The following is a 23,774-nucleotide window of genomic DNA, read 5'->3' as shown; positions in this document are numbered from 1 at the left end:
ACAGGTAGTCACAGTCACAGGGAGTTCAAGCTTAACAGGTGAATGCCCAAAAAGATTCATTTCAATCGGATAGTATAAAAACAAAACAACTCCATCAAAAGGCACTGAGTTTAAAAAATTGTCTTAGATACTTACTATATATGAATTTACAATTACCGAGTGTTAAAATTAAAATATCTATCTTATTTATTATTTTCAAAATAAAATATATTTTTTTAAAATAAATTATAGAGGGTGTCTCAAGATTACAAATTAATTTAAAAAAAACTGCTAAAGAGTTTTTTATTATCATAATTTTATGTATTTGGCAATAGTTTACAATACGGTTTTTGTGTGTCATGTACGAATAATATCATAGTTTTATTATCTTGTATTTATTTATTAATAAATTAAGTTGTTAATAAATAAATAAATTTAACCATATAGTTGCTATATATTAGACCATTTGCTACGTTCTTAGATTTTAAGTCCAAAACGTTGCTCTTGAGATTTTGTCCCGCTAGAATAACCATCCGCCGCACTGTGGAGCGCTGGTCAGCGCGTGACGTAGCATTCCACGGCGACTACGACAGCGGCGTTTTGACGCGATCGAACAGTCCTTTAGAATATATCTTTGAATAAGAAGACTAAGGAAGGAGCATATCAAAAATCTTAGGTACACCGCGATGCGCCTCAAATATGGCCGACTTAAATTCCGGTTTATCAGTGTCGTTCTAATTTTATTTAAAAAATGTAAAACGATGATGTAGGGTAGACGTGGGGTAGACTCAATAATTTGTTGTTTTATTTTACGTTGTGAATAAATGTTGGTAGTTTAAATTAAAATTGTTATAAAAATATATAATTCTAATAAAAATAGATAAGTTATAATAAGTATTTATTAACACAAACATCCGATACGCTACTGAGGCAGGTAAGTCAAATTAACGTATCTAAATTCTTTGACATCTAATCTTTGACAAGTAATAAATAAAAGATAAAATGCAAGAAAAATATATAATTTAGTTAATTTAAGTGAATTTCATAAATGATCGGTTTACTACACGTATGTATATTATATAGTCACTTACTAGCGAAAAGTTGTTCCATTATTTCACTCAATTTTTGCCGAGATCTACCGCACGCTACACAACCAACTATTTTAGAGTCTTTTTCGATAAATCGCGATAGTGTCACTGTTAATTTAAGTTCTGCCACAATTTCCATCTAGATTTACTACCTTTATACAACTATCAGTAGTAGAATAAATAATAAATAACATAAAATAAGCTCCGTAAAGACTGACAAATCCACAAAATTTCAAATCAAATTCAAATGTGTCAAATGAATCGTCAAACAGAACTGTCAAGGATCCCCACCCTAGAGAGCTTTTATGGTGGCTTTTCCGCCCACCATGCATGAATACATGGATAGCATTATGCTCCTTCCTTAGTCTTCTTATTCAAAGGAATATATACAGTCCTTGGTTAAAAACAACAAGAGATGACGCATGACGAAACCCATCCATAGTAAACTTAAAAAAATATTAGAAACTTTTTTTAGTAAAATAAATAAATTGGTATGGGACGTCATCTGCTTTTTTTCCTGTCATCGTCTGTCGAAAGCTTATCTGAGAAAAAAAAACTGAGTATATTTCAAAAATGACAGATCATATATTAATATTATTGGAGGGACGGAACGATGAACGATGCACGGACGCAGATGCCTATGAACCCGAAATTATATCTGGTCAACATAAATATGATTCATCCAATTCAGAACTTTTAAATATAATAACATAATTAAATTAACATAAGCTTTTTACATTTGTTACTAGATCTTCATTCGTTTCTCCATAAAAATCTGTAAAAGATAACTAGTAGAATATGCATAGAATTAAAACAATAAATTTGTTCTACCAATTAATTTGTTTTCCTGCGAACTCCAATATTTTTCTTTTAACTAAAAACTTAAAACTAAAAAGTATAAAGTGTAATTGAAACCACTAATGGGCGCGTTCAGGGAACACAGCCGCTGACATTCAACGTAGAATTTCGCTGACCCTTGACTTATGACATTTTACGATATTTCCTAAACGGCAAAAAGAACAAGAAACAACAGTTGTCTCATGCGCTCTCTCTCTACTATAAAAATTTGAGAGAAATATAAATAAATCTTCTTCAAATCGGTCTATAATCGATCTATAGTCTTTAGGATAGAAATTATTTTGAAAAAAGAATTATTACTGGCTGATCATAAAATATATTATTTGAATTTGACAATACAGTATTAAACATTAAATTTCTAAAAAATAACAGTTTATAAATAATTTTACTTATACACCTAAACAAAACAACTTAAAATAACAGGAACTGGCAGTTCGACCAAGTCACCTTTTGCGCATTTTTTTTTCAATGATAGGGTACAAATAAAATTAGGTGTGTATTATTTAGGTGTATTATTGAGGGTGTAAATACCATACAATAAAAAAACAACGTCAGGGGTGACGTGGAGATGAAGATTGCTGTTATTTTATAAGTAAAATTATATAGGGAATGTTATCGATCGTCATTTCTAAGCCAACTGAGCGCATTTTTTTTTCATTTTTTCATTGTATTCAGAAAATTCGACTTGAGATGGAAATCAAGTTAATTTACATTAGTTGACCACAGATAGGGAAATAGATCAAGGCTGACTTGTCTCAGCCTAAATATTTACCGCTGAGAATTTTGCACAGCGGCTGACTGTTGCTGTTCGTCAGAATAGACCGTTTAGGGAATTCGCTTACTCAGCCACTCAGCCGCTGACCGTCCCTGAACGCGCTGAATATATTCCACTAATTGCGAGGTTCTGAATGAAACTTTAGCGTTCCAATTGCACCAACTTATTTATTCGTAAAATAAAATAAACTACTTAACAGATTAAATTAAAATGACAGACACATCTATCATTGTCAAGGATTTTGTCATTGGATAGTCTATAGCGTTTATAGTTGTTCTTGGATAGATAATAATTTATTCAGTTTAACTTATCTCTAACTGGAAATAAATTTAATCATCAAAGACTTTTTTAAATATACTTGGAAAAATCGATATAGTAATAAAAATTGCGCAATTTTTGAGAAAAATGCGTTCTTGTGATACCATGCTCTCTACAGAGTACAGGCAACAGAGATTCAAATTATCAGACTCATCTGTAAGCCCATTGCCAATACTCCTCCTTCGCTTTACGCCTCTGTATTAAAATTTAACTTACTTGCTGCTAATTCTGATTGATGTTGAGAAACAGCGGCGGGACCTATCCATGGTTCTAAGCATTGCGCAAATTCGCTTCTATAATTTGTTTTAATCTGGGACGATTGCAAAGATCTAAAATTATATTTTTAAGAACCGGGAAATGGAGCGAATTTATCAATGACTAAAGAATACGAAGACATGTAACCTCCATATACGGACTGCAGCAGAATTTGTAATGTTAGACGCCATCTTTTTGGTTGTAACGAATGTCATCAACTGGTCATCAGTGACAATTTTAGCGATTTTTAATAGTTTGTGTGTAGTGAACTTCGTATAAACTTTATTACAATGGTGATTAGCTGTTCAGTTTTCAAATGTAAAAGTCGCAGCGATAAGAAAGAGCCAAGCGTTACGTTTCCATATGCAAATAATCAGTCCACTGCGCCTTTTTACCGTTTTCTTATCGAATTTGATAGTTATTTTTCTGATATTATATATACTTAATATGTGCTATACGTGGATACTAGTTTTGTACCTTTTGTTAAAATTTTAATACGTTTTTTTCGTGTAATTAATTAGTATAATACCACCGCACTCTATACCATAGGCGTAGTCAAAACATTTATAAAAATACAGGGTGGTCCGAATTGTATTCCGGAAACTTCGGCAGCATATTCTGCAGATAAAAATAGGTAAAAAAGTTTGTATAAATGTATGTCCTAAAATGCTTAGTTTCGGAGATACAGGGTGTAGATATTTCATTTTTATTTCGATTCTATCCAAATAATTTCTGAAGTAACGTCAATATTTAGATGAAAATTGGTGTCTGGGAGTTTTTTTACATGAGAAATTTGATTTTGATGTCAATATGACTCCTACTGGTAGAGGGAGCCACCTACATGTGTTTTAACTGTTTTGAAGCGTAATAACTTTTTGTCCGTACCTGTATAAAACTACCGAGGGGAAAAATATACATCTCTGTGATTTTTACGTAAAAAATATCTCTTTGTAAAAATCGCTACCAGCAACCGTTCTCAAGATATTTAGAATGGAAATAGTCAATACATGCCATTATTAACGAAAAATAAACACGTTGAGTAGATATTAGTTATTTCACTGAAATAATAAATTTGGGAAATTTTTATTTTTTTAAATTAATCATATTTTTTCTGCAAAAAAATGATGATAAAACAGTTTTTCTTGAACTTTTGGTACAAAAACATTTCAAATTTATGATCTTAGTCTAATAACTATTTAGTCAACATGTTTAATTTATGTCAGTGATGACAGGTATTGATAATTTCGATTCCAAATATCTCGAAAACCATTACTCGTAGCGAGTTTTACCAAGAGACCTTTTCTACGTAAAAAGCTTCGTAAATGTATATTTTTTTACTCAGTAGTTTTATACAGGTACGGACGAAAAGTTATTACTCTTCAAACCAGTTAAAAAATATGTACTTCCAGACACCAATTTTCATCCAAATATTGACATTGATTCAGAAATTATTTGGAAAAACTCGAAATAAAAGTGAAACTTCTACACCCTGTATCTCCGAAACTAACCACTTTAGAACATACATTTATACGAACTTTTTCACTTATTTTTATCTGAAGAATATGCTGCCAAAGTTTCCGGAATACAATTAGGACCACCCTGTATAAAAAATATCTCTTCAAGCAGCTAAGTTAAGAAAAATATGTGCCACGGCACTGTTTGGTGGTATGGTAACAATTTGGTATTGGGTGTTAATTGTCCTTGTATTCTTTAGTCATTGGAATTTATCTATATACCTGACTGGTTGACTAAGATTACCAACAGCTGCTAATCTGTCAATTAATGAAGGACAGAGCTCTAAGAACTGATATTTATTAGCGGCAGCAGTAAATGTTGTGCATAAGACAAGATGTAGCTGAAGTACTGGCATAACAGTCCCTAAAATATCAGGTTTCGGAGATATTACTTTCAAAAAAATATTAAAATAAGAAACTAACCCAGTAACAGCAACTGACTTCTGTAAACTCTTTCTTTACTATCATATTGTCTTTGGACTTCCATAATCATAGCAGCATGAGTTTTAGACATAGCTTCTTGCATACCTTGACAGAAAGTATTAATTGTATGTTTCTCTGCATCCATATTACGTCTTAATTCATCCATGAGTCCTTTGAGAGCTATTATGCCATCTCGGACAGAGGTCTAGTGTAAATTATTGATTAATGTTTCATGTTAAAACATAAGTAATTAAGTCTGAGAAATAGATCCATCACTTACTTGAAGATCCATGATAGCATTCTGACCTCTTTCTAGTTTCTTTGATGCCTGGCCATGAGCTGTATCTATATCAACACACTGAGATCGAATTTCGTTGGGTAAATCGCGAAAGCAGTTTACACAAAGCATAGTATTTTGTAGAGGAGAATACATTATATAATGTTCGCCATGTTGGGGACACTAAAAAATACCAATATCTTATATGTTCTTCCCTTAAAATCAGATTAAATTACCCTTTTAGGCTCTTTTTGACATTTAGTCATATGAACTACTTCATGACTTGAAAACATTTTAGCTCTATGTGTGGTGTCTCGACAGTGACTGCATAGTGCTTGGCCTAAAATTATTGGAAATATATGTAAATAAAATATAATTCGAAATATTGTTGGAAAACAAAATTTATATAACTCAGAACCAACCTAAAGACAGCTAAATAAAATAAAACTTAAAAATATATGTTTAAGCTTTGTACCACAAGTGTTGCAGTAGTACATATTGGCTCTATCCCTCTTGTCACAATTGCAACATGGGGGATTTTCACTATTGGCTATATCAATTAGCTGCCTCATTAATGAATCAGGTGGAGGTAATGAATTTCCATCCTTCAGTAAAGTAGGCTGTCTGAAATTATAGATAGGACATTTACAATATTATAAAAAATGTTATGTATAGGTATGTGTTATAAAAAAATAATTGTTATTTTACCTGCAAAATGGGCAAACAAGTCTTCGGTCTTGTTCTCTTCCTCTCAGACATCTAGCACAAAAAGTGTGGTAACAGCTTAATATACAGGGTTCAGTAAAATAATCATGGCATATAGGGCAAAGTAAAGGATTTTTTGGAAACTCCATTCCGCTTTCCATACCTGGTGGTTCCATATCCAAGGAACAGTTACTAGAAATTAGTTTTGTTGCATATTTACTGTTATTACACATAATAAGATACCTAATTAATTGTTAGGCTAATTCCACAGCCCTTTTTCTATTGAAATTTGTTTAAATAGGTTGTATTTTTATTATTCCTATTATAAAATATTTCAAGGATTATATTTAATATAGGCCAATCCATAAATTACAAATTAATCAACCTTGGCACTTTGCAGACAATCAATAATTCATTAGTAAACTTAATTTCGCTATTAATAAAGACATAAAAGTAAATACATATCTAGTGATAACTATCAATATTAGCTCTAACCTCTGGATCTAACTGACCTATAATCAATTAAAACTTGAACTGAAGTTCAGTATTCTGGAAGCACTTAATTAATCAAAAAGGTATAAATTAAAGTTTAATAAATAATGAAATAAATTTATTTAGCTTCAGAGAACATTGAAGGATATTAAAAAAGGATTTATTAATAAACTATTGAACTGTTTGGTCTCTACTTAATATTAGAGTAAAAGAATATAGTACGATTTGAGTAAGTAAATATTAAATATTACTATATTATCACAGGAAATTAGGTATATAAAATATAAAATTTATTTCTTATTTTCCATTCTTAGTTTGATCAAGTTTACCATGCATACACATTAATAATGATGTATTAAAATTATCACGATATTTTAATTAATGGTGTTAATTATATATTTTTAGTTAATTACATTATGAGAATGTTAGCTATGAAATAAAACAAAAGTGTTCCACCCTTTCCCACCTATTTCAGTCAGTATTATAAGTGAAAATTTTGAAGTAATATAACTTGTAATTCAATTAGATATATGGATATCCCCAATGGTTAATAACAAAATAGTGAAAACTTATACCTTACAAAGTAAATAATTCCGAAGTAAAAGTAGATAAACAATTTTTCATTCAAAATTTTGCATTATTTGGCTTTTATTATTTTCATCCACAGTTTTCATCATTGACAAATCGACGGACGTCAAATTTGACCTAGATTTAAAGGGCGATACATTTGAACTACTAATGCTGAGTTAAAAAAGGGCGGCATTTCTTTTAAATAAATATATAAAAATACTTATCTAGGGTGAATTATGCATATTAAAAATTAATAAACCATACATCTCAGTGCAAGAATTGTAAGATTTTTTTCTTTTCTAAAATTATTTTATTAGCTATCTTTTATTAATTACAATAAAAAAGGATGTCGTTTTTGAATTTGATGAGGTAATATTCCAACAGGGCAGTTTTTGAAAGCTGAGGTATCTAAAAATATCACCATTATTACTTAATTTAAAAAAAATATTGCAATTGTTATTACCTGTAATTTTTGTCCACTTAGCACCTGCTTTTATTTCATGTAAATTGTTATCGTTAGAATAGTGACTGACATTACTTTCTGTATATTCTACTGCATCCACACTTTCATCAAAAATATTGGAGCTCTCCAAATCAGATACTGAAAATATTATATTTTCTACATTTGCTAAACTTCCTGGCAAATAATGAAAGTTAATTAAATCGATTGCAGTTGAATTAAACTCCTCAGTATTTCTGTTATATTTCAGTAATCTGAAAAGGTACTATTTAATTACAAAATAAACTTTAAAAACTTGTATACATTTACATATCTATAAAATTAATAGAATGCTCATTAGATGAAACCAGAACTTTATCTTGAAACTGTAATAATTCTCTTTCATATAAATATCCATTGGAATGGATTTCTAAATAATCAAAATTTTCTTTCATGCTGTCCTAAAAATAATTCTTGTTATAAATAAATGACATTTAAAAGAATAAAATATATTTACCTTGTATTTCAAGTACATCAGTGAAATTAATAACTCCCTTATCCATATTGAAGCCATTTTTTTGGTATTATCAAAATTTGAAACATCAGACATTTCATGAAACAACTTTGAGATTAAACTAAACAAAAGATTGAAGTGATGTAACAGGCTTATTATATTCTTCCAAATATTTCGAAAATCTTTAATAATTTTTATTTCGCCTAAAATAATATCTATTAATAATAACCATTTAAAATATTACTAAAAAATGTAAATTTTTACCTTGTTCTGTATGACTATCCAAATTAGTTTTAAGTAAACCTTCAATGGATACAAGGACATTTAGCAACTCATTCACATTTTTCTCTGACTGATCGGCATCTAAACTTTGTCGAATAGTTTCTTCCAAAATTTCCAGTATTTCAGAAGGATAATTAATCTTCTTTTTATACTTTTTATAAAACTTTTGTTTAATCTGGTCAACATAAGATTCGTCTAATTCAGAACTTTTAAATAATAGCATATTTAAATTGACATAAGCTTTTACATTAGTTACTAGACCTTCATTAGTTTCTCCATAAAAATCTGTAAAAGACTACCAGTAGAATATGCATAGAATTAAAACAATAAAGTTGTTCTACCAATTAATTTGTTTTCCTGCGATCTCCAATATTTTTCTTTTAACCATTTGAAACCAAAATTTAAACCTGTTTGTAAATTAAATTTGGAAGGTATTTGATGACCATGTGCAATATCATGTCTTAGGTTTACTAACCACTTTGGCAATTCATTTTTTGATGACGTTCTTGAAAAGGTACCTTGTTTATCACTGTTTGCAGCAGATAAGTTAAGAAATCTAAAATTTGTTATATCAAGTGAAGGTTACAGTTGAGGGTTGGAACCTTTGGTGTTACACAGCAAAATAAAATTACACTAAATCACCAGAATACACCAAAACACTTTTACTTTTACACTGGACGCGCGTTTCGCTAACCATGTCGTAGCGAAACGCGCGTATATGTATGTAGCATCATCAGCAGATGATTATAAATTAACTAAGTTTTTTAGTTTATAATCATCTGCTGATGATGCTAACATGGTTAGCGAAACGCGCGTCCAGTGTAAAAGTACAAGTGAAGGGTCGAGAGGAAAAACATAAGTGCTAATTTCTTTATTTGAGAGTTTTGCAATATATTGTAGTAGGTCTAACTGGTTCCTACAAAATGTATAAAATCTGCATATAAATAACCTGAGAACCACCAGCCATCCAGGGCTCTCCTCGCTCTCCTGTACAATTATTAAAATGGCACCTATTATATGTTTTTCCCCTGAACCCTTCAATTATTACAGTTAAAAATATAATGTGTGGGTAATCAATTCAATTTTTTCCAAGTAAGTTGTAGTTATTCTTTCATGAATATATAGTTTTAAATCGCTGCAATGTAAAACATATTACCTCATTAAAGCAACAGAATATAACTTAGTAAATTGTTCATATGTGAGCAGCTGATCATCAATTAACAATGCTTCTAATATGATAAGTGTTCCTTCCACTCCTGCTGGTAGAATCGGGGTTCTTGCCTTCCACATTTTAAGTATATTTAAAGCTTCTGATTGTTTCGCTTTATTTTCTGAATAAACTAAATTATAGACATGATCCCATTCCATTCTAAAATCAAGCAATTTAGAGCTAAAACAACTTATATCGACTTATACATACTTGTTAAACCAAGGAACAAGAATTAATCCGGAATGTTTTTGAGATAGAGACATTTTTTATATTTTAATATTGAAAATAAATTCTTCAAATATCAAGGAAAATCTACGATGGAAAAATCTAACCTTAATCTAAGGATGTAACACCCGGTACATCTGAACTATCCAAATACAAAAAGAAGGAATGTTTTGTTTTTGTATAAATTTGTATGAACTATAATTCCAGCTCAACATTAGTCTATGGTTTTAGCTTAGCCTTCACTTGGCCTTGACCCTTGCCTTGACCAAGGATGGGACGATGATACAACCAGGGTTCGGAAAACTACATGTTACTTTTAAAAACTACATAAACTACATTACATGTAGTTAATGTAGTTTATGTAGAGGGTGTAGTTTATGTAACCTATGTATGTAACTTTCAAATATCAAAGGTTTGAGGTGAGGTTATAAGAAGTTGAAGCTTTAAAAACACATAATGTATTTAAGACTCATTTCACTGACAGATGTGATGTGATTATTATTGTAATTTATAGATCCAAACGTTTTTTGAAAAAATAATGTATTTTAAAGTTATTTCCTAGAGTTTATTTCCTAGAGTTTTTCCTAGATTTGTCTACTAATAAATAATATCTTATTTTGTATTTCGATGTATGGAAATCCGCAAGTTTTGTATCTGAAGCCGCAAAAAATTTCGCTCTATAGTGAGAAAAATGTTATTATATCTTTTTAGACGTGTAGAATTACAAAATTTCTTATTTCAGATGTTCTAAATGTGAGTGCATGTCAAAAATTTAAATATATACTTGAAATATTTCATGTTATATGCTTTGACATTTTTTGGAAGTAAACAAATATTGAAGAAAGTGTTGTGCCTTCACAGAATTTAAATTGGCATTAGGAATAGATTTCCTTGATTTAGTAATGATATTGCTCATAGAAATTGATAATGTGAAGAATAACAATACAGGAACATAGAATAACAAGAAAGAAATTCTAGCAGCAAGTTAGGTTATGAGATAAATTTTATTTATATAGTTTGTTTAAAGAGTTTAGTTTGAAAAAAAGGTAAAACAATTATTATTGTCCAGATCATATTTGATAACTGTTGTTAATTGATAACATATTACAGGGACACAGTAAAAAGACAAAACATTTAGACCCTTTGAAAGAGAAATGTTTGCAATGGATATTAATAAATTCTAGCCAATTTGTAACGATGTACAATGCAGGCAATATATCTGCCTCCTAACGCACTATTCGCTTAAAAGAAGATGTGGGTATTGTATTTTATACCTAGGTAGTTAATGATACATGGAATATATTTCTATATTATTGCAATAACGATGTCTTTATGTTGTATTTTTTAGAACAGATTTATTATTAGTTGGCTAGTGTGTTAGTAGGATAGCCATTGGTAGTTATAAAGTATGAAGTCGTAGGTATTAATAATAGGAATTGATCAAAGCTTATACATTTATTGTGAATTTAAGTAGTTAGTTTTGGTTGTTTAATAAACGAATTAATGTGCTTATTGTGTATCTAATTAAAAGAACAATGAAAAGTTGAATACCATAGGGGTACGTATGTTATACAAAGTATTTGCATCAACATTTTTTTGGTTATATACTTGTACTGATATTTGTTTCTTGAACTAAAGAATTATTCAGTACCTACTACACAATATATAATCTGCAGCTACATAGGTAGGTAGCTATTGGTAATTAAATTTTTTATCAAATATAATATCTAACATCAGAAATATTGTTAATTATCAACTATAAACAACTAAGAACTAGAATTATCAACTATAAACACAATATAATATACTGTATCTTAAGCAATATGTAATTATTTAATAATTATTTTTTTTGGGAAATAAAAACTGGTACTATATTCTTTTTGACTATTTAATTTCTAAGTCACAAATAATGGTGGACAAATAGCAAGAAAATTATACAAGTAAAACATAATTTTAACTTATTTCTCTAATGGGATTTTGGTATTGATCTACTTAGTAGGATATGCAGTTATCAATCATATTTTTAAATATTTTATATTCAATATTGTTCAGGAACAGCCCAATTACTCTGAAAAAAGATATATGGTCAAATTCTTTGAAAAGAAGTTTTTAAAATCAGTAATAATAAAAAAATATATAATTGTTGTATAGCAGAACCAGGGGACACAGAATTAGGGGGAATTAACAATAGATTATTAAAAAACTGCCTTCTCTTAAAATGTAGTATTATATGCACTTAGAAAGACTATAAAGGATATAAGTACACATAGAAAAGAAAGTAGGGGTATCTATATATATATATATATATATATATATATATATATATATATGAAGAGTATATATATATATATATATATATATATATATATATATATATATATATATATATATATATATATATATATATATATATGTATATATACTGATATATATATATAACTATATATGAATACGATACCTACAGTATACAATATTATTAGTATAAAAATAACAGCACAGTCGGCACACTTTAAAATAAAAAAGCAGCATAATATTCAGGTATGTATAAAAGTAAAATTTTCTCAAAAATATTAGAATATGAAATAAATTGCAACTAAATTTTAATTAATAAACATAAACAAATAAAATTGTCAGTGTTATTAAAACTTATGCAAATATATGTTACCTTAATACTTGTCTTTAATCCTACTCTTCTGACATGGCTTTTCAAACTTATCCCCAAATCTCAATTCTTGTTATTAAGAATAATATTTATGAACTTTTGTTTCCATATTAATTTCAATATATTTGAATAAAACTGGAAAAATAATCAATATTGACACTTGAAATATTAATTTCTTATGTCCTTAAATTATTTATATCGTGTTATACATAATATTTACATAAATATTCAATTTAAAAATAGATCAGCACTTGAACGAGTGAATATAAAATAGTATATCATCAATTTCTATGAGCAATATCATTACTAAATCAAGGAAATCTATTCCTAATGCCAATTTAAATTCTGTGAAGGCACAACACTTTCTTCAATATTTGTTTACTTCCAAACAATGTCAAAGCATGTAACTTGAAATAATATTTCAAGTATATATTTTAATTTTTGACATTAAGCACTCACATTTAGAACATCTGAAATAAGAAATTTTGTAATTCTACACGTCTAAAAAGATATAATAACATTTTTCTCACTACAGAGCGAAATTTCTTTGCGGCTTCAGATACAAAACTTGCGAATTTCCATACATCGAAATACAAAATAAGATATTATTTATTAGTAGACAAATACCAGAATATAGAAGGCCAAACCAAACCTCTAGGAAATAACTTTAAAATAAATTATTTATTCAAAAAACGTTTGGATTTTGGATCTATAAATTACAATAACAATCGTCATCACATTTGTCAGTGAAATGAGTCAAAAACATAGGTTACCGTCAATTTATATGTTTTCAATTTCAAATACTCGACGCCCATTGGTCGTGACGAAATCGTCTTCCTCGACAAAATACGGCACGTTTTTTTTTTGGGCCAGTCGAATATCCTTATTCTATATATCCTTGACCATGTTATACGCTTGTTATACGGCCATCCTTGATGGCTGGAAGACATTCAGTTTGTGAATATTGCTCTCATAACTATATATCCCTGGTCTTGCCTTGGTCCTTCGTTGGCTGTTGGCTCAGTGCCTTCTATTAAAAGATCAGCCTACGGGCGAGATTTAAGACGTCACGCTAGTTAGATATAACGGATTAATAAATATATTGTAGAATACATGGAAAACATAATTATTCCTCAGATTTTGGTTTGTATTTTAAAATGATATAGTTTAAATAAAATATACATAATATACAGTTAATAACTACAACATATATACCTATTTATAGTAATAAATACTTTTGGCAAATAAACTATGAACCATACAAATGCAGCAAATGTTTTACAATGTACAAATAATGTATAGGTATTATAAGATAATGGGTAAAATGTAAATATATTTTAAATTTTGGGGTTTGAAAATCGATCTAATTTAACAAAAAACATTTAATATCTACTAATAGTGATGTATTATTATTTGTATTCACAAAATTTATATGTATATTTTGCAAGTATCAATGTTCGAAAAATTATATTTACAAATAATACAATATTATCTAAAAAAAGGCGTCAGCGATGGCTATGAAATGAAGATCGCTGGCATTTTATATGTTAAATTATTCTAAAAATTTTTGATTTTCTTGGGATTTTTAGAGTTTGAAAAAACGCTGATTAAGTTTTCATTTGGGTTTTCATTATTTTTATTTGTTTTAAAAACGTTTCGGCTAACTATAGCCTCTACAGTGTTGTGTCATATGAGAAAAAATGGTGTCGAATATAATCCAAAAAATTACATATACAATATAATTCACACCTCATAAGTTTACTGCAATTAATAAACTAATATAAACTTATCAAAAGATGACCACATATTTTTTAAAAATTATTATTCTTAACACTAAAACTATCTACATTGACTATGGAGTACGCAGTAAGCATTATGTGCGTGGTGTGAATATTTTATATGCAATTTTTGGATTATATTCGACACTATTTTTTTCATATGACACAACACTGATGGAGGCTATAATGTTAGCCGAACCGTTTTTTTTAAACCAAATAAAAATAATGAAAACCAAATGAAAAATCAATCAGCAAGTTTTTCCCGAACCTAAATTCCAAAAAAATAAAAAAATTTAGAATATTTAGAATCAAGGTTCAAGAATATCAAATTTTCCAAGATTGTAAAAATTCTAGTTAATTATTTTATGTGTACAGTTATTTAGGGAATGTCATCGATGTTCATTTCAAGCCAACTAGACGCCGATTTTTTTTCGATGATACGGTATAATTCTTACGTAAAATGTAAATAACATTAGACCAATTAAAAAATATGAATTTCTTAGTATTTTTAGAACACCTTTATTCTTAAAACTTAATTTTGTATTATGCAAATATACCAATTTTATTGTTATTTTATTCATATTGTATTCAGCCATCACTTAAATATTTGATATTAATTTGGTATTATAAATAATCAATACTATTCATTAAAAATTACTGAACAAATTTTTGTTATGCTTAACATACATTATATATTATCAAACAAAAACACATTCTTCTTTTAAACTGTATCAGTCTTGTCTTTACAAAAATCTTTTTTAAAATTTGAACTCAAAATAATAATCTTTTTCATGATCTCTAATACACATATTCTTTATTTTTCCCTAGATCATAATACCTACTTACATGTTTGAATCTATCGAAGCTGAACCAGCAACACTTGAGTGGAGATTCCACAATATGAATAAAATAACATAATTGTCCAGTTTTCATTAATACCATCATGGGAGAATATTATTTTTAAATTTATTAAAGATATTTTCAATAAAATTCTCTTGATTTATAACTCGTACCCACTTTTCTTGCTCTTCCGGACACTTTAGGCTGCCTAGTATAATAACTATCCTTAGTAACTATCCTTTCCACCAGGAACACAACAAAGATGAGGCATAGCACCAAAAACACACTCCACTTAAGCTTTATTGATGAATTGTTAGAGTCTTAAAAAACACACACAAAAATCACGATAAGTAAAAAATGTATGGGCACTTTTAGGTTAAATCACTTACACAACGTGTAATTTTTAAAATTTCTATTTTTTTATGCGAAACCGAGAGTGACCATATATCTGGTAGTAGTTTATGTCACTTCAACACCAAAATAATTAGTTTTTTGCACTACAATAATAAATAATACCAAAAATCAAAGAGTTAAAACCAAAGACATTATAAAGATAGACCGAACTCTCATTCATAAATACTCGTTGGTAGTGTATCAAACATTCCAATGTGTCGAACAAGGACAGAAGAGACAGGGAAGTCTAAAATTTCCGACCCCGGCAACTAGGCACATTTGGATTGTTCTAATGGCCAGTGGCGTATCGTTTTTTGGAACGAATTTAAGTAGTAAAGTAAAAGTAAAGTAATTAGTAAAATTTTTACTCCATATTAATATACTACATTAACACTTTTTCGTTAGATGAGTTTTGTTATAAGGTCTAATATAATAATATAATTAATATCCCACATATACTTATGTTGAAACGTTAGTAGATAGTTTTCGAAAATCGCTCCAACGTCGATATTCAATTTAAACTGTCAGTTACTTCTCTATAAACTTTCAGTTACTTTTGAATATTTACAGGGTGACTCAGGCTTCCGAAACAGTTCTATATTAGGTTTGTGGTTGGTGACTTTTCTTTCAATTTTTTTTAGAATATGGAGGCAATGGTAAAGCACATTTTAGACATTTTTGTAAACATAGGTGGCCGGAACATATTTTCAAACTAAAGTTGTAGATTTGCCATTAAATTTCCATTCCAGAAATACCTAGGGTTGCCACCTGTCCTTTTTGGATAACTTGTAATTTTGACTTTTGACTTGAAAAGTCATTTTTATTTACGTATTTTCCCTGAGAAAATTACCTACAGCAAACAGAAATATTCTTTTCGTCCAAATTTAATTAGAGATGTTATAAACCTTATAAATAAATTTTTCTTGTTTAGAATAGGCAACATTATTTAGAACCTCCCGTTTAATCTCAAATGATAGTTTAGGTTTTAGTTTTACTTTTTTTGATCTTAAAAAGAACTTTTCAAAATTAGTAATTAGTTACGATTTAGTTAGTTCGCAATCGATAGCTTCCTATACCTAAAATCAATATGTATTTTAATGAGAAATTGTGTTAACAAGAAGTGTAATTATAAGACAAGATTTGACTTTCGGTCTTCTTCTCGTATTATGATGGCTCTGATATGAGGCAATTACCTTTAGTCTCTCAATAGAAGGCATGTATCATTAAAAGTATCAAATCTGTGTGCTACAGTATGGGATTTCTGTCGCATAATAATATAATGAATATTACGTTTATTTACAAATCCATTACTTAGGTAGCTTCATCAGACAATCAAATTTTAGTTAAATGTCCCAATCTTCATGAACTGTATTAAGCATATGTATTGCGGTTTGAATCACCCTGTATGTTGACAAAAATATTTTGAAAATGTGCTTTACAATGGCCCCGATCTTATGTAAAAAATTGAAATAAAAATCACAAGGTAAAAAGCTTTTTTTGGAGGCCTGGGTCACTCTGCCATATAGGTATGTATAAAACTAGTAGCCTAAGAATTATTTACAGTTCGTCCCATTCTAAAAAAAGGTAAACACACCGCACAAATAACTCTAGAAAAAGGTATTTGTATTCTACGGTGGTAAAAAATTGTCTAAACAAGACCGAAGGGGCAGATATAAGATATAATAAAGCAATAAATGTAAAAAAGGACGGGTAAACACCTTTGTTTATTTGTTGAGCAAAATTCCTTTAGAATATCGTATATAATGACCAAAATATGACGCAATTTAAAAAAAAATGTCACTTTTTCTGGCTTATAATAAAGTTTCAAATGCAACGTTTATATTCAAATTTGTTATGATTTACAACAGTTAGGTAGTAATTGAGACGAATTATAATTCAATTACCGGCTACTACGTTCTTATTTTAATAGATCAAAATTCAACAAATATAATTAGAAATTATTTTAATTGTGAGAGGCTCCCTTGTGGGACGCCTATGTACGATTACGGCGGAAACAATACCTACCTGTGAAAAGACAAATTCGGGTAATTTGAGCTTATTTTTCCACACATTTGACACTGTCCTACCATATTGAAAATTCGCAGATTCAAAAGTACGTTAAACAAAAACAAAAAAACTAATGAAAACACCGAAAAGTTCACTTCGGACTTGATTCCGACTTCAAACACACCGTAAGCTAAACGTAGTACGCTATAACGGACCAAGGGCCGTCGCGAGGGGTGGACGGACGGACGGCTCATTTCATTCTGAAGACTAGCAGCGACGTTGCCAATAGTTCTAGACGTTTCAGCACATTAAACAGTAAACATGTCCTTTAATAGTAACGCATATATCCTCTGGTTAATAACATATTATTACGCATGCTTCTTTAAAAATAAACTATAAATTTAATTAAGAAATTGAGATTTATTGATATCCGGTAAAGGTTTTAAAGTCACCTTTTCTGCAAATCAAACTAAGTAGATAGGCGCAAATTTGAGATGTGGCAATGTCGCCTTCTCTCTATCTCAGTTGGTTTTTACAGTACGTAGTCAACCTCCGATTGTTTGATCGGGTTAAAATTATGGAGGGCTTAAAAAGGAGATTTATGGCAATGGGCAAATTTGAAATTTCTGTCCCCACTTTTAAGCAGCTTCCTCGGTTTGACAGCAGAGGCACTGCGATCGACTGGGATACTACATTTTCATTGTTAGTATACGATTTAATTGTGTTTTTAATAAAATTTATAGTTAATTTACTGAATTTTTAGCAGTACAACAATGAGTCGTGGTAGAAATTGCTTTGTACCTGGCTGTACAAGTGGGAATCCCAATAAAAACAAGGCAAATAAAGAACGGGGTGAAAGAAACCCAAGCCTTTTCAAAGCTCCTAATGTAAGTAGTATGACTATTTATTTATAAAAATTATGGATAGATGTTAAGAAAAACATTAAAATTATATACTGTCAGTGTACAGATTAAATTATAAACCAAATTAATAGGAAATATAGCCTAAAATCAACATGTGTATAACATAACCTAGGAGGCCTTGTTATAAAATTAAAATAATTTAATACTTACTAGGTGCTAAAATTACCTGTTGACATGTACCTATATTAACCACAGTTTGAACAGTGCTATTGAAAGTGAATATTAAATATTTATACTTCAAGATCGTATTCTCAAAATAACAGCTTTAATAGTGAAAAATGTTTTTTTTTTATTTTATTTAACAATTATATATCTTTTATTAGGATCCTAGCTTGCTACAGCAGTGGCAAAAGGCGATACCCAGATCAGACAAGACACTTAGCAGCAAAGATGCTGTTTGTGAACTACATTTTCTAGATGAAGATATTTTGACTCATTATGAGATCAAATTAACTGACGGAACTATCAGTAGAATTGAGCGGGGTAGACCATTATTAAAGGAGGGTTCAATTCCAAGAATTTTTCCTAACCTGCCTTCATATTTCTCTAGTAATAAAAGAAAGAGGAAACCACCATGTGTAAGGAGTGAAGCAACTGAAAAAGTTTCTAATTCAAAAAATTTAGTGGAATTAGTTAAATAGAAACAAAAGTTGTAATGTATTAATATTGCTAAATAAATATTTATATGATGAAATAAGTCAGCGTATATACATATTCACAACTCTGTATTTTTGTGCTTTTGAAATAAACTGAGTACATTATTTATTCATTAATATTTTATTTACAAACCTACCTTATATTAATAAAGTGAATATCAATAGAAAAACCTTTACAATTATTAGGTGACATTGAATATAATATATCTTGAATTTAATTGTCTACGAAACAGTGACAATTTGCAAAACTTTGCTAATGACATTAAAACTTACAATTCAACGCTAGAAAAAACGCTATTGAACACAGGAAACGTTTCAGCTCAATATACCTACTCTCTAGTTTCAGCTATAAAAAGTTATGGAATAGATAACACCGATCAAAGGGTGCAATGGTAACGTTCGTCTTCAGTTTCCATTTATGATTAAGTTATTCCTGATAAAATACTCTTAATTTTCGTTATTCAATCTGTCAATCGCCATAAAACCACTACTAGTTCGAAAGATTTTAATGTTTATTAAAATGGTATCACACTAAACTGCATGTAAACATGTCAATTTCAAATGTTTTAATGAAAAACTATGAACCTTTAAACTGCATCAACAAAACTATTAATAAAACACTAACACAATCACACCATAAACTATTTCATTCGCATTTCTCATCAAGAAACAATTACTGTTTACATCAAATCAAAGGTTGAACTGGTGATAAATTTGTTGCTGGAACTTCTATCTTTTTTGTACAACAGTTCTAGGGAAGATTTATTTTAGCAGCTTATATGTTTCTTCGGTCGTGTATGCACTAAAAAGAACCACATAATAAAACATTTTTATAATATCAACTTAGGAAAAGGATATATTAAACCGGCATCTAATATAACCTAACTAACTTTTCAAACTCAAATTTAAGGTATTGTATTCACAATTTTAGCCACACACATTGCTTAATTCGAAAAAAAACACGTTTCTAAAAGCTAACTCTGGTAAAAATATGCCCAAATATTAACTTGGCTCTATAATTTATAACAAAATAGTTATTCTTGCCATAAGAAACCATAAAATAATTAACTAGAAAGAAGTGTCAACTCTGTGTTAAATCGTGGAAACACGATACGCCACCGAAAGCCTTCGTTGTCGTCTGGAGAACTAATTTTCCAATTGACAGGTTGACATGATAAGGACATGATGGCTTAATTTTCATTTCCGTTTCCGGTTATTTAATGGCGGGCCCTCTTTCAGTTCAAATGTATTTTGTATTTTTTCTTTTCATAAATAAAACCAAAAAATAATTTATTCACATATATTTATTTGAAGTATGGAACAACGTGACTAAATAAACATAAAAATATAGAGGATTGTATTGTTTCAATACCAATTAGTTAATTATATGTACTTTTAACGTAAATTAGTTAAGGTATAAGCATGACTTACAGTAATTTGTAAATAAACACACGTATTCGCAGACTTCAAGGACAGAAAACGGACACAGGGACATGAAAACGGGAGCCTTATACAAAAACCTGAAAACAGAAAAACAAATTTTTTTATACTAAAATTAACAATCTAAAAATATCAATAGGTATAAAATATAAATATACTGTTTAAAAAAGCGTCCATTATTCCCAAAGAGACCTGGCTTATAAATCAAAAAGAAGCAAAAAGAGACTTTTAGTCGGATAACATAATCAGATTATCAGTCCGATTTATTGCATTATTGACAATAAATCGCACATATTGGAGATAAATGATGTTGGCTATAGTTAAAAATGATCTTACCTTGCTGTAAATTGTTTCCATTTTCAAAAAAATCGCCGATCAAAGAGATTATAACACCATTTTCTTGCATCTAAAAAATGTAAAAACAGTGTTTATTTACTACCTATTTTTCATATACATGGGACATACCTACTACGGCAGAAACGTCATTTTCTCCAGGATTCTTCATGTAATATATATTTTATATACTTTATTACCTTTATAATTATAAATTTCAGCCGAAATATTAAATTGAACTTCCAAAACGAAACTAAACGGAATGAATTAAAATGGCGTCGAATATTTTCGACACAATTTTCGAATTTGTTCTAGAACAAATCTGAAGTTGTCTCTGAAACTGAAATCTGTCAATTCTAAACTGTGAAGTTAGACAATAGTTAGACAAAAACAATGCTATCTTTGTCTAGGCGGCCATACTTGTCGTGAGGAGAATGACAGGAATGACACTAATGACTGTTTCCACTCTTTCCTATTTCACTGTCACCCCCTGTTTCTAGTATCCCAATCATCACAAGCGCCCCTAACGGCGATTTTCGAACTTCATTTAGATCTCAAAAACTGGGCCCATAATTTTTTGTGCGCAAAGCCGTTTTCACATAAAATAAAACAAGAAGTTAAAAGATAAAGACTTCTTATTTTATTTGTTATTTTATTTGGCTGTATGAACGCATGTACGGTATCCCATATAACCAACTTTCTTATTTTATTTTATTTTATTCTTATTTTATTTTATTTGGCTGTATGAACCCACCATGAATATTGCTCTCATAACTATATATCCCTGGTCTTTGGTCTTGCCTTGGTCCTTCGTTGGCTGTTGGCTCCTGTCTGATACGTCAAACGTCATAAATGTCAATAAGAGAAGAAAAAGAAAACAAAACTTCAAAACTTGGTTTAAAAGTGGTTTAAAAATCAAAATCATGTTCCATTATCATGTTGAAAACCAATTATAAACATTAAAAAACTAATTGACAGGCATTTCCGATCATATGTTTTAAACGTAATCTGTTATTTAGAATGATAGAAGACGAAAAAAAGCAAAAGGCTGAGGAAATTCTGAAATCTTTTCAAGTTAATTGGATTTGTTTACGTGACGCTGATACAGGCAAAGTATTTTGGCAGGGTACTCAAGATATAAGCCTACCGGACATTGAACATGAAGCTCAAGTACCTAAAAACATCCTCAAATGTCGTGCAGTATCTAGAGAGTTTAGTTTTAGGTATATTCAAATATTTGTTTTTTTTATGGTGAATGTTGATTATTTGTACCGATTATTTTATTGTTTTAGTTCCAAAGAACAGATCGAAAACTTTCGTTTGGAACAAAAAGTACTATTTAAAGGAAGGTGTCTCGAAGAATGGTACTTTGAATTTGGTTTTGTTATGCCAGAGTCAACAAACACATGGCAATCTCTCATGGAAGGGGCCCCCGAATCACAGATGATGCCAGCCTCAGTGTTAAATGGAAATGTAGTAATCGAAACTAAATTTTTTGATGAAGATCTTCATATCTGTACATCGAAAGTTAGACTTTATTATGTTTGACAATAAAACCTGGTACCAACTTTAAAAATGTATTAAGATGACACTGACGAATTATTTTCTTAGCACAAAACTTTATCATTTGAAAAACTTGATATAAATTATTCTTATTGCTCTAAAATAAAAAAATATCTATAGAGCAGTATTAAAAGATACTGTCACATAAATCTGAATTGGTGTTTGTTTCTGTAGCAAGGTCAATTCAGTTCAATACTGAACTTATTTTATATATTTGTAATATTTTATGTTCTTATGATGTATTGGTTCAAAGTACATATTTGTTGTATTGTTAAATATTTAAACATGATTTAACTGCAGTGTTAAATATTGCATTGTAATTAAAGAAGTAGATTACTCTTATTTATATATACAGGGTGGCGCACCTCATTCACCTCGGTTGATTATACGAAAACAGAGAAATGTAGAAACAAATTTTTTTATGGGTATATGTAGAGAGGCAATGTGCATAATTTAAAATTATTTTCAAATGTACAGGGTGTGTTACAACTAAGATCCATACCAAAGTTATATTTTTTCTTATGGAACACCCAGTATTTTATTTCATTTTTAGATTCTTGGATATGAAATAAGGCATTTATTATAAGGGTTTAATATGTTTAAAAGTTTTGGTTTTTGAGATGATATAATAATATTAATTCTTGTGCTGATTTTGAAGCCAGAGAAATAAACTTTACCTAACAATTTTTATTGCTTCCTTAAATGTATACAGGGGTATCAAAAATTGCTGGTCTATTTTAAATATCTATTTTACATAAAAACCTTGTTATTTCAAATACAACACTATGTATTTTCTAAAATAGATCGAAGCAGATTTAAATGCTCTTTCAAACTATATTAGGGTTTTCTATACCTATCTGGCTCAGATTTTGAATAAAAAGCGATTTTTCAATAAAATTGCAATCAAGATGGATGGTGTCGCCATGGCAATTTGCTAGTGACAGGTAGTAGCTATTTTCAAAATCGACTATCGAAATTATTTTATGGACTTTATATAAATTTATAACAGTTTACTATTTATTTAATTTTCCTACAATAGTTTAATAAGTAAGAAGTATTGATTATTTTATCAAGAAAAATAAAAAAGTTGTTCTTTGATTTATATTACGATGACTTGTAGATATATTGAATTTTCTATAAAAAAACCAATTAAGGCAAATTCATTTTCTTCACTTCCAACGACAGGTTTCTGCCTAATAGATTTTTCACATACCACACTATCAGCTTTGCGAAATAGAAAAAGTAGTATTTCGAA

General features: G+C 29.4%; 4 protein-coding genes and 1 long non-coding RNA gene across 7 annotated transcripts in view; 2 read left to right on the top strand and 3 right to left on the bottom strand.

The window, feature by feature from the left end:
* Nucleotides 1–7,374, bottom strand: part of LOC115876047 (RING finger protein 207-like) — a 32,139-nt gene extending 24,765 nt beyond the window's left edge. For 2 of the 3 annotated variants that reach the window (XM_030891719.1, XM_030891720.1), the window contains exons 1-8: nt 7,260–7,374; nt 6,196–6,384; nt 5,963–6,111; nt 5,724–5,827; nt 5,491–5,670; nt 5,211–5,415; nt 5,010–5,151; nt 3,235–3,347 (exon numbers count right to left, since the gene is read on the bottom strand). In XM_030891719.1, the coding sequence (XP_030747579.1) occupies nt 3,235–3,347; nt 5,010–5,151; nt 5,211–5,415; nt 5,491–5,670; nt 5,724–5,827; nt 5,963–6,111; nt 6,196–6,368 (1,066 nt within the window). In that variant the 5' untranslated portion in view covers nt 6,369–6,384; nt 7,260–7,374. Of the gene's footprint in view, nt 1–3,234; nt 3,348–5,009; nt 5,152–5,210; nt 5,416–5,490; nt 5,671–5,723; nt 5,828–5,909; nt 6,112–6,195; nt 6,385–7,259 lie in introns of those variants that run through there. The other variant, XM_030891721.1, reaches the window with a different exon arrangement.
* Nucleotides 7,315–10,137, bottom strand: LOC115876048. The gene is made up of 8 exons (XM_030891722.1): nt 9,910–10,137; nt 9,646–9,858; nt 8,831–9,045; nt 8,472–8,774; nt 8,211–8,410; nt 8,024–8,154; nt 7,718–7,968; nt 7,315–7,662 (listed from the first exon to the last, which is right to left on the bottom strand). The coding sequence occupies exons 1-8, from the start codon at nt 9,960–9,962 to the stop codon at nt 7,586–7,588; spliced, it is 1,443 nt and encodes a 480-aa protein (XP_030747582.1). The 5' UTR covers nt 9,963–10,137; the 3' UTR covers nt 7,315–7,585.
* An 8,076-nt stretch (nt 10,138–18,213) lies between these two features.
* On the top strand, nt 18,214–19,168 carry LOC115875780. Its single transcript, XM_030891284.1, has 3 exons — nt 18,214–18,306; nt 18,368–18,491; nt 18,851–19,168. The coding sequence occupies exons 2-3, from the start codon at nt 18,378–18,380 to the stop codon at nt 19,166–19,168; spliced, it is 432 nt and encodes a 143-aa protein (XP_030747144.1). The 5' UTR covers nt 18,214–18,306; nt 18,368–18,377.
* A 465-nt stretch (nt 19,169–19,633) lies between these two features.
* On the bottom strand, nt 19,634–20,176 carry LOC115876046. Its single transcript, XR_004049086.1, has 2 exons — nt 20,074–20,176; nt 19,634–19,985 (listed from the first exon to the last, which is right to left on the bottom strand). It is a non-coding gene; the product is annotated as an uncharacterized LOC115876046 (long non-coding RNA).
* A 1,629-nt stretch (nt 20,177–21,805) lies between these two features.
* On the top strand, nt 21,806–22,540 carry LOC115876045 (retinal rod rhodopsin-sensitive cGMP 3',5'-cyclic phosphodiesterase subunit delta). Its single transcript, XM_030891718.1, has 2 exons — nt 21,806–22,179; nt 22,249–22,540. Exons 1-2 carry the CDS (start codon nt 21,977–21,979, stop codon nt 22,502–22,504), a joined length of 459 nt encoding a protein of 152 aa, XP_030747578.1. The 5' UTR covers nt 21,806–21,976; the 3' UTR covers nt 22,505–22,540.
* Nucleotides 22,541–23,774: the final 1,234 nt, after the last annotated feature.

Source organism: Sitophilus oryzae, unplaced genomic scaffold (genome assembly GCF_002938485.1).
Source record: "Sitophilus oryzae breed Bouriz unplaced genomic scaffold, Soryzae_2.0 scaffold_1396_pilon_pilon, whole genome shotgun sequence".
Classification (NCBI taxonomy): domain Eukaryota; kingdom Metazoa; phylum Arthropoda; class Insecta; order Coleoptera; family Curculionidae; genus Sitophilus; species Sitophilus oryzae.
This window is presented reverse-complemented; position numbering and strand designations above follow the sequence as displayed.